Here is a 12001-nt window from a genome sequence, read left to right on the forward strand (position 1 = left end):
ACTGGGGCACCTCAGAGGGGGGGCGGGTTGAGTTTCCCACCCTGCCCCAAGCAGAACCCCAGCAGCTGAAAACCTCCAGAACCCAACCACCGCCATGCCCAAGGCCACTCTCCACACACTCGAAAGAGCCTCACCCAAGAAGGCACAAGCCTCACCCAAGACGGGATGAACCTCACCAAAGAGTAGACCAGCAGGAAAAACCAGGTATGCGGGAACCCATGACTGATATCTCCAAACCTGCTTTGATCAGGACTGGGTCTCCTCCCCCCAGGTCCCCAGTTTTCCAGTAGCTTGGCAGTCACAGTCACACCCACAAACTTCCCCCCGGTGCCATGTAATATCATCAATGGACAAGACCTAAAGACTGTAAACTAAAGATCCTGGAAGAGAATGACACAGAATTTCCTGGACATTATATGTTATCCATAACAAGCAATACAAAACAAATTGTCTAGCATTGCCTTTTAAGCAGGTTTGAGTGGTGGTGAGACTGGTGTTGAAATAGTGAATGTAGCCAAAGTAGAGAAAGGGTATGGGAGAAATTGTCTGCCACACAGGTAGGAGAAGGGTTGGAATGGGGGTGGGGTGTGGGAATATTGGGAATTTTGGTGGTGGGAAGTGTGCACTGGTTAGCAGATAGGTGCTCGATGATTGTATGACCAAACCTCAAACATGAAAGCTTTGTAACTGTACCTCACGGTGAATCCAAAAAATGGGGTGGGGGGGGAATAAAATAATAAAATAAAATTAACATTCAGTACAGAATTTAAAAAAAAAGTAATGTGGAGTTCATGCCCAATTCAATCAGCTTAATCGATGGCTGAATAAATAGTGGTACTCCTACATTATTTTTAAAAAATGTAACATGTGATATATATATACACATATATACATATATAACACACAAATATATATATACATATATATATATTCAAAACAGAACTAAGAAAACTGAAAGCATGAGATTCCAACTACAGCAAACAAACTAACAAACTTAAAAATCTTCTTGCCATGGTGCCAGGCTGGGGGTGGGTGGAGGGAATCTGGGGTCACTGGTAGAGGAAAGTTGACACCCATGATGGGATTGGTGTTGGAAAACTGTATGCCTAAAACTCAACTATTAATAACTGAACAAATCACAGTGTCTCAATATTTTTTAATTTAGATGGCATTATAATACAGACACTGAATACAACTGAATTGCTAACATTAAAATTATTTTTATCCTTGAATATATTTATCTACATAAAATAGTTTTATATGAGGATCTGGAAAACAATGCACGAGACAGGAGAAAGTATTACGTATTTTTCAGCCCTACTTATACTTCAGGTATCATACACTGCTAACCAATTTAATAGGTATAACATTAGAGGAACCTGAGTACTTCTGGTGGCCCTGGTGGTCACAGGCACTGCAAGGCTTGAGCAAAGCTGCATCCCTGGGCCTTCACACAGAAACAGAACCACTATCCTGGTTGTCCAATGACTAGGAGTACCCCCCCACCTCATCACCATTTTGGAGGCCTCCTTCCCCTCAAAAAGCAAAATATATATATATATATATATATGAAAGCATTTCTAGTTTCTTCCATTTTCTCCAAAATTGTCTTTTTTAATGCTTGTTCTTCATGACATATTGTGAAATATGAACCTTTATGAGAAAATATGAAAAAGCCCAAATTTTTCTTTAAACCACTTTAATAGAATTAGGGTCCAAATTAACATCATCAGGTTGAAAGTAGGTAAAGGAATATACCTGATAACCTTTCAATATCTGTATTGCAAACCATAATTCCCAAAGAGAGAGAGGCAGAGAGAGAGAGAGGGAGAGAGAGAGGGAGAGGGAGAGAGAAAGAGAGTGTGAGAGAGAAAGAGAGAGAGAGAGACAGAGAGAGAGACAGAGAGAGAGAGAGGGAGGGAGAGGGTGAGACAGAGAAGTGCCTGCCATAGGGGCAGGGTGGGGGATGGCAAGAGGGAAACTGGGGACATTGTTGATAGGAAATATATACTGGTGTTGGGACTTTATGTGACTGAAACCCAACCATGAACAACTTTGTAACTACGTATCTCACTGTGATTCGGTTAAAAATAAGAATGAATAAAATTTAAAAACAGCATCAGGTTCGAATAAAATATACAAAGCATAAGAGGAACTCATAGCCCTACACTGAGGAACAAAGGGTCATTTCTAGAAATGTGAAGGAAATGGTAATAACACATAGAGCATATATGCAATTCAACTTTAACTTGAACTGACTGGTGTTTCATGACATACTAAAAGTACACTGTACTCTCCAAGAAATATAATCTAATCCTTGATTTTTCTAATGAAATGGTCAATCTATAAAGAGAAATCATTGACTCATTCTACACAAGTCATAGAAAATAAAAAAAAAATGCATGATTGCTTCTTAGGCAGTCCTTAATAGTATAGGCGATTTAAGTAGTCCTATAGTAGAACAAACACAATGGAGATACGTCTATAAATCAAGCTCTAGAGACTTATTGCAAAAATTATAATTTCCAGTCTGAAAAATATAATCTCAATGAATATATGACATGTCTTTGAAAATGAATCAACAGGTTCATTTCTGTGTGATAAAACAACTTAGTGTATCAACAGGTGAGGATTATTCAAAATTTTATTACATCTGAAAAGAAGAAAAGGGGACTGAATCTGTGAAAAATAAAGACTCTAGAACAGGAGAACAGGAACGATCTAAAGAGAGTGTAACATTTATAATAGGAATGTGACAATCATTTAAGTGATCATTTTTCTTCTATTGCTTTCCAGTAAAATATTATTTTCAATAGAATATATTGAAAATAATATATTAAAATATATTGAAAATTGTGTTTTGTTTTCTCTGATTCATTTTTTGTTCTCTTAGCACCATCACTTTAAAAAAATCCACTGTGGGTCACACCCAGCAATGCACAGGGGTTACTTCTGGCTCTGCACTCAGGAATTACTCCTGGCACTGCTCAGGGGGCCATGTGGGATACTGGCGACTGAACTCGAGTCAGCTGAGTGCAAGGCTAAAGCTCTACCCGCTGTACCATCACTCCGGCCCCATCATCACCTTTTTTTTTTAAACACAAACTTACCCCCAGAGTTTGAAATGTGAATTTTCTACTTGGTTACATTCAACATTAAATAACAATATGACCTGTCACATAAAATTTTTTTGAGGGTAGACTATATAATAAGCAAACAAAAATATTTCTAAGCAGATTTTAGGCGATCTGAGGTTACTGAGGAGAAGCATTTGGGATACATCCAAATGTGCCCAGGCATTATGCCTAGCTATGTGCTCAGGGACCATATGCAGAACTAAAACACTATAACCCCCATACTATCTCTCTGATGGTTACACATTTTTAAAGAAATACAATTTTTTTTTGCTTTTTGGGTCACACCCGGCGATGCACAGGGGTCACCCCTGGCTCTGCACTCAGGAATAAACTCTGGCAGTGCGCAGGCGACCATATGGGATGCTGGGAATCAAACCTGGTTCCACCTCATGCAAGGCAAACGCCCTACCCACTGTGATATCACTCCAGCCCCCAAGAAATACAATTTTTAAAGGACAAATTAAATTTTTTAAAGGATATCTTTGTGACTCTTAAAAGAAAAAGGATCACTTAGAATTTCAGATTTCCAAACCACAACCATTTTCAAAATCAGACTGCACTACTGAAAATAGAAAGTACCTATTTCCAAATGTCATAATAGTACTCAAACCATAAGAAAAAGAAAACCAACTAATTCCACATTCTATTGGCTAAATACTAATGAACAAGTGATTAGCCCTAGACCCATCAAACTACAGACAGCATTTTTCAAAAGGAAGATCAGATAGTAATGTGACCAAGTGCATCCCCACCTTGTTTGAGGTCAGGTTCCATGATAATGATATATGTCACATTTCTCTTGCTGAAATATACACATTATCCACCTTATGGGGAAAATGATTATATGAGCCGAAATATTTATTTGTCTTAGCACTCTTAATGGCTAATAGAAGAGAGAAAGCACACCTGTGGCAGAGCTGAATTGAGCTGTCTCTGGAGTGAATCTCGGTCGTAGATGACATCCTGAAGTCTTTGCTGGGCTAGTGAGAGGCTTTCTTGGGTCTCCCGAAGGGTGTCTAGAAGACGATCCCTTTCATCAAGCATATTCACCATCAGCTGCTCGAAATGGGAGTCCGAGTCCGAGCCACTGCTCTGGGACCCCCTCTGGCTCATTGGGGTGTCTTCATTTATCGTGGGCATCACTTCACACATCATTGCTTGAAGAAAGTAAAAAGAGGAGACCTTAGCACAGATGTTATTTTCAAGATTGTCACCTAAACGTCCATCAAAGAACTCTACAGCTCTAAAGCTTGTCTTCTCACCGATCCACTTGCCACAACTCTACAGAAGCTTAAATATACTGACCTCAATGAAATATGATTCTCTGAATCCCCCAAACTACCTGCTCCCTCTTTTTCATGATAATCATATTTTCCTCCCTAAAGTATTATTGTTTGGGTTCACCCACTTCTGATAGTTTATTTTTCTCTTCATGATTTATCCCACCTAAATCAACTAATAGTAATTTGTTACTAACACTTATTAATCGATCATCTTTAATACCCCACAAGTTTACAAATCCATTACAGTTAGTATCTCCATTTTGTCCTTATTTTTTCTATTAGTAACACTAAATATCTGGCATTTAGTCACAGGAAGTAGATAATTTTTGAGTGACAAATAATGGAACAAATTAATTTTCATTATTTCATTTAGAAAAATATATTCATAATTGAGGTTCTATAATAATTGAGTTTTATATATAATCAGCATATTCTTTATCTTGTATTTTATCCATAGATTTTTTTTCACACCAACCAGTTTAAAGCTTCTTGGCATTACAAGTTCATTCTTATTGCTTTGATATGTTGTCTCCTGTATTCTTAGAGTAATCTGCACAGAATGGATAAGTGTTAATGACTGAATTAAATATAGCTTTACAAAACAGACTGAGGTGCATAAATTTGTTTAGGCTATTATACCACTAATTACACTTAATATTCCTTTCTCTCCTGTAATCTGAATTGTCTGTTTTCCATCTAAACAATACAAACTAATTCTTTCAAATATTCCACAAAACAGATATCACAAATTATATTAACTAATGAAGTAACTTCACATCTCATTTGCTAATCACAAGTCTCTAGGCATTAGGCTAGTGAAATATCATAGTAATTTTTACATTTATTAATTTAATTCAAGATATACACTATAGGCGTTTACTTATGACACTTTGCTATGTTACATTATTTTAAAAATCAAAAGTAATCTCATATTCTCTTTTATCCTCTAACTTATGTTTTAAAAAAAGTCAAGCCCTTCTCAATTTCAGTTGTTGTATTGAGGCCAGCAGCTATTAATTAGAGGGCTTGGTTTTGCAGAAGGCTGATGTGGAGAAGGCTGGTTTGGCTGTTGATCTTAGAGCATTCTTTGGTTTTATAATGCAAGGTCAATTCATTTTTCTGCTTACATATTGATGTCCTTGGGGAAAATATTTCTGGTGATATTTTCACATAAAATGTCAAGACTTAGCAGTTCAATAGTTAATTACTTTTTATATGATTCTTCATATAAATTGAGTTACTGAAGAGAGAAATTCAATTGTCTGTGAATGATTTAGTTAGGGCCCACTAAAAAGTAGAAGGAACTTTTGTAAAAATAAAGTATTTTGCGACTGATATCCCATGTGAAAAGTAATAAAATGTGGAGGTAAAATAAAGTTTAGTGCAAGATGCTTTGTATTATTTCTCATCATAGAAAACAACTCAACTCAACTTGCTCCATTTCTCATTTCCCCTAATCTCATAGCAGAGTAGACATCTAGGATGTGTTTAAACACAGACACAACATGCACTCCTGCCCATTTACACTCACATATTTGCTATTATTGTTAATCACTGAATGAAGGAAAATATTTTTTTAATTTGAATTGTATTTAAACATGATCACAAAGACAAGAAGAAGACTTCCTTTTCCAACTGTTACAGTTTTTCTTCATACAAAATTTGTAAATAGTCAAGGGGAAAAAATGTTCCCACATATTTATCTTTCTTAAATAATTAGTTTATAAGCCATACCTGGAATCCACAACTCAATATCTGTGTCATTTGGAAAAAAATAATATCAGGAGTCAATGTGTTTATTTGTAATATTTATTTAATGCTAAGACAAAATTCTGGAAGAAGAAATAGTATCACTGTGACCATTTTGCCAGAATATTGCAAGTTTCACATTTTAGGTTTATTTAAACATGCTTAAATCTATATTTTAAAATTATAGCCTTGAGAAAAAAAAGTCATTAATCTATCTCTACTTTGGATTGCTCATAATAACCTTAACTTTTAAGGAAAAAATATATAATTAGAGTGATCCTTATCTCAGTTACAATTGTCTCCTGAATATACTGTACTATTACGTTCTAACAAAAAACAATGGTCACCATAGAACTTGAGATTAAGTAATCACAAACTTAAGAAGCACTTTAGAAGCACAAGAACTGGTCTTTGATTTAGTCAGTTAAAGAGTGCTATGATGAGAAGCAGCTTCAGAACTCAGAAACTCTAATATAGCTATACTCAAAAGAACTTAATTCAGTTCCACCTCTAAGGTATTAGTGCAAATCACTCACACTCAGAAGTTCTGTTTCTTCTGCTATAAAGTCACTGTCACTGTCACTGTCACCCCATTGCTCATCGATTTGCTCAAGCGGGCACCAGTAACATCTCCATTGTGAGACTTGTTACTGTTTTTGGCAGGAATAATAATCCATACTTCTAAAACAAACAACAAGGAAACATTAACCAAACCCACTGCAAGACTCCAATAGGACAGAAATGATAGAAATCACATAGTGAAGTTGTAGTTACTACAAATTCAAGTATCCTTTCTTTCATAATATACCATGTTTTCAGAAAGAATGCTTCATCTTTATGATTCAAACTGTTTCTGTGACTAAAGATGTTATTCAGGTGGGTCCTCAGAACTCTTGCCATCCAAGAGAGTGTGGGGGGATAGGGGATAAATGCTATATAAAAAGTTACTTAAGAAATAAGATGAAATGAGATGAAACCATACTGATCTTTCTTCACAACTTGTCAACCAAAATGAGAAAATCAAAAGTTATCCTCATTAAAATTAGAAGAAAATTTGTCTACCAAAAATAAGGCTCTTTTCCACAAACAAATTGCTATGCCTGTTGTAATAGAACTTAATTTCTGTATAATAGTAGGGCACCTTGCAAGAGGCCGACCTGGGTTCGATTCCTCTGCCCCTCTCGGAGAGCCCGGCAAGCTACTGAGGGTATCCCACCCGCAGGGCAGAGCCTGGCAAGCTACCCATGGTGTATTCGATATACCAAAAACAGTAGCAACAAGTCTCACAATGGAGATGTTCAAGCAAATGGTGCCCGCTCAAGCAAATCGATGAGCAATGGGATGACAGTGACAGTGATACAGTGATAAATTACAAAGCTCTTGTCTAATCCCTAAAATATGTTTTATATAATATCATTTGAGGTATGAAAGTGATAAAGTCTTTATCAATGTAAAACTTAAACACCCTCATAAAATGTATAACATGTGAAACAATTTGTACACTCCAGAACACAATAGTCAATATTAAGTATATTTCACCCCTACATATCACTTTTAACTTTTACACTCCTTTTCAATATTAAAAGCTGCATGACATCACATAATTCCTGGAGGGAAAAAAATGTTAAAGGAAGGGCAGGATAACTGTTTGCTTTGTACTTGCCCTTTATCACCCCCTCCTAAAGTCAATTGGATTAACTATTTTTTCATCTTCTCCGTATTGATGCCTTATTCATTAAATAACTGACATCTCAAAGTTAATTGGATATACTGTTTATTTTGTTGGAAAAAATAATAAACCCGGTTGGTTGAATTATCCCAATACTTGAATTAAGCTTAAAGAATTTTATGCGAAGAAAACCACTTCCTTCCTCATTTTTAGCACATAATCTTGAGTGTCTCCAAACCCTCTCAGATTCTAAATCAAAGTTTTGAATGTCTTGTGGATTCATTCATGACTCGTGACTGGACCTTTCAACATCCAAGGTCTCTTAGCATAGAGTCACTCAAGCAGCATCTCTTCATATAGAACAGTGCTACAAAAGGTAGGTTGGTTGTGGGTTGGTTGGTTTTTTTTTTCTTTTTGTCATGAATCACTTCATTTAAACAGATCACTTAGACTCCACAGTCTAGTAGAGGCAAAGATGCAATTACTCTCTATAGTTAGTTTCTTCTGCAAAGATTTATTCTTAGGAACCAATCCAGCTCCACCTCGCCTAATCCACAAGGAGTAATTGGGTGAGAGAAATCCTAGCCATTGTCTGATTACATTATATGAATATTCCTCCTCCTATTTAACTCTTTGAAATCCTCTGTCCTCAAGAAATAACCATCTCTAATGGAAGCAGTTTGTACTTTTCAGCCCGGTGCTTTTCCAGATGGCCTATGATAAGAGCCAGCGCAACCTGCACAGCTGGACAGTTATCTCTCAGCCACACCCCCGCCACCTTGAAGAAGTTGACTTCATAATTTCCATACTAAAATGTTTCATTCAGCCCACCGGAGACAGCCCAGTCGTGAGGAGGTGGAGAAAGGAAAGGGAGAAGATAGGGTTGGAAGGAAGAGGTAGGGTACAATAATTGCCAAAAAGGAATTTGCATCTCATCTTCCCTGGGGGAGGGGCGGGGCCGGGGCCGGGGGAGGGGGGAGGAAAGGTGGAAGGGAGGCGGTTAAAAAAAAAAAAAGAAAGGAAAGAAAGACAGAAAGGAAAGCGTGCCACTCCAATGCAGTTTCAGTACCTAATGTCTGGGATTTCGGGTCCTGCTTCTTCAATGAATCAATGACAACCGCAGTCTCGGGCTTGACGAGAGCAGAGGCTCACCCCAGGCACTCCAGGACCATTTCCCTATGGCAACGGGAGGAGAAAGGCGGCTCAGAACCCCGCGGGCCCCGGCGCCCCCCCGGAACGTGCCCCGGCTGCTCGGTGTGGCTGCACCTCGGCATCTTCACGCGGCTCCATCAGCAGCCCAGAGGAGAAGCGTCCATCGGGAAAATGGCATATTACAAATTTTGCTTTGGGAAGCAGAGCTCGGTTCAGACCATTGTCAAAGCGAGGAGGGGGGGGCGGCGCCTCTTAAAGCAGCCGCGGCCCCTTTGCCCGCGTGCAGCGGGAGAGCCAGGGCGGGGAGCCGGGGAGCTGGGGAAGGGGGTGGTGGGGGGGGGGAAGCCGTGTTGCACTTGCAGAAACTTAACCGAAAGGGTCTGCTCCTCCTCCTCGGCGTCCCACCAAGCCCCAGGGCGTCGCTGGCCGGCGCGAGCTTGGGGGAGCGGCACGAGGACTAGGTGCAAGGGAAGTTCTCCACCCCCTCTCCCACCTGGAGCACCCCCCCTCTCCCCACCCCACCCCGCCCTCCACCTCCCGAGTTGGAGGCTAAAGCGGGAGTTGGAAAGCAAAGGAGAAGCGATTCCCCCGGGAGACGGGGAGCTGGACGGATCCCCTCCAGCCCCGCAGCCCATTTCCGCACTTGGTGGGGGGGGATCTCGTTTCACTTCAAAAGAGGCGCAGATTCCGGGGAGAGGCGAGCCGGCAGGGCCACCCGCCCCCCCCCCACCCCGCCCCACCTCTGCCCTCCGCCCCTCCGCCGCCACTTTCCCCTCCCAGCCCCGATTGCAAAGCTTGGGAGCTCGCCCCGGGCTGGACGCACCAACCTGCCGGGAGCCGGGCGCGGATGCTACAGCATCTTCTCGGCTCACTTGCCGCCGCCGCCGCTGTCGCTCGGAGTCTCACCCCCTCCGCCTCCCCGCGTCCACCCCCTCCCCGCCGCCTCCACCTCCTCTTCCTCTGGAACAAGGGCTTCCCCTGGAAGCTGCTGCAGTGGTTTCCACCAGCCCTTAAATAAATTCTGAAGTAATCACGTCTGTGCTCTCCTCCTCACGCACACGCGCTCGTGGATACACACGGCGGCCCCCTCCTCCTCCTCCTCCTTTTCCTCCTCCTCCTCCTCCTCCTCCTCCTCCTGCTCCAGCGTCCCCGGCGGCGCAGGGCTGGGGCGGGCAGGTGCGGTGGGAGGTGCGCCCGGCGCTCGCCCGTCCGCGCTCGCTCCCGCACAATAGTCTGCACGGAGAAGCGGGGTCTGCTCGCGCGGCCGCGGGGGGCTGGGGTGGGGGGCGGAGGGCCCGGGCCCGGCCACCTTCGGGCGCTCTCTCTGGCCTGCGTGCCTATCCCGTGTTTCGAGCTGCGTCCTTCTTGGCAGGACCAGGTAAGGACAAGGTGGCCACCGCCGCGGGCGCCCGAGTCCGCGCAGGGTGTGGCAGCGGCAGACACTCCCCCGTTACCTTTTGGCCCTTCTCCATCCCCGGCTTGGGCGCCGTGCACCGTGCGCTCAAGATTCCCGGCCCGCAGTCAATCTGGTCTCTTGATCCGGTTCCTAGCAAGCCTCTGCCCACCTACACAGCCCCTTTACCTCGCCTCTCTCCTCCTCCCGCTTGCTGTCTGTCCATTCACAGAAACCCACCCGCGGCGGGGAAGAAGCTCAAGACAAGCTCGGTCGGTACCTACTCGAAAGCCAGGAGGAGACATTTCCCGGAGAGAAATGATCAGATGCAAGTTGGAGTGCAAATAAGAACATTCAGGAGGGGACTGGAGAAGTGCAACCAGTAGGATCCCGACAGGAGTGCAAGCAGAATTTAGGTAGTCATGCAAGAATTCCAACTGGGAGGATTTACTTTTTTCTAAAGCCGCGTTATAACTAGCTAAAGAAATAACATCCCATAGCAGCTCAGGTGACTAGAATATTCAAGAATATTCAAGTCCTTCGTTCTTGGGATAACATTCCATTCAGTGAGTGATATCACCGTGCAATGTGAGCTCAAACTCTTGCAGTTATTTCTTTCTATTCTAAACTGTTATACAAGCTCTACAGCACAACACAATCTTAAAAGAAATAAGTGTAAATAATATTCAGATTCCTTAAACGTCACTCATAGCAGTAACATGGCACGTATCTAGACCACCATGAGTCTTAATGTCACATTGGAGATTCTGATGCACTTAATTTGGAATGGACCCTACTATTCCGCCCCCTTTAACAACTCCCAGATGAGTAGTAAATGTCTAGACCACCCAAGGAAACCATTTGATATGGCTTAAATTCTTATGGCTAAAACAAACTCATTAACTCACAAGGCAGCCTGTTCTGTTTTCAGACAGAACTAATTTTGTAACAGATTTACCATATTAAACATGTATACTCATAACTTTCATTCTCTGGAATTGCCCCGAAAGAAATGTAATGTTATTTATTTATTGGCTTTAAGGTCACCTATTTCTGAGGGCTTATTCCTGGCAGTTGATTAATCCAGGGTCAGTCACATGCAATAAAATACCTTAACTCTTATTCTATCTCTCCAGCCTCAGTATCATTTAAATAAGAGATAGGTGCATAGTTTCAAAAATAAATAATATATATCTCTCTGTAGGAGCCCTTTGCTTACTAAACCATAGTTGCATTTCCTTAATGATTTGACTCGGAACTTCTTACTGTTACCAAGAAGAGTCTTGATTTGTTGACTCCCATACACATATCAAAGTAAACGTCATACTTCTAAGTAAAATTGTCATATGCAATTGGCACAGTGTGCTAAGAAAATATATAGATAGAGAAGAAAAATTTGATAATACAGTTGGTAAGGTATTTGCCTTGCTAGTGGCAGCGCAGGATTCAGTCACTGGCACGACATCTTCTGAGCATTTCTGAGCACTTCTGAGCACTACCAGGAGTTATCCCTCAGCCCAGAGCCAGGAGTAAGCCCTAAGTACTGTCATGTGCAGCCCCCTAAAAATGAACAATAACAAAAACTAGAATGTTGATCAGAATATTTTATTTTTTGCTT

The 12001-nt window shown here is 41.4% G+C and overlaps 1 protein-coding gene across 17 annotated transcripts in view; it reads right to left on the reverse strand.

The window, feature by feature from the left end:
* Positions 1 to 10686, reverse strand: part of PPFIA2 (PTPRF interacting protein alpha 2) — a 469663-nt gene extending 458977 nt beyond the window's left edge. For 13 of the 17 annotated variants that reach the window (XM_055118499.1, XM_055118496.1, XM_055118493.1 and 10 more), the window contains exons 1-2: positions 8908 to 9135; positions 4044 to 4294 (exon numbers count right to left, since the gene is read on the reverse strand). In XM_055118499.1, the coding sequence (XP_054974474.1) occupies positions 4044 to 4292 (249 nt within the window). In that variant the 5' untranslated portion in view covers positions 4293 to 4294; positions 8908 to 9135. Of the gene's footprint in view, positions 1 to 4043; positions 4295 to 8907; positions 9136 to 9813; positions 9912 to 10444; positions 10584 to 10667 lie in introns of those variants that run through there. The other 4 variants (XM_055118486.1, XM_055118484.1, XM_055118483.1 and 1 more) reach the window with 4 other exon arrangements.
* Positions 10687 to 12001: the final 1315 nt, after the last annotated feature.

The sequence above is a fragment of the Sorex araneus genome, chromosome 10 (genome assembly GCF_027595985.1).
Source record: "Sorex araneus isolate mSorAra2 chromosome 10, mSorAra2.pri, whole genome shotgun sequence".
NCBI lineage: Eukaryota > Metazoa > Chordata > Mammalia > Eulipotyphla > Soricidae > Sorex > Sorex araneus.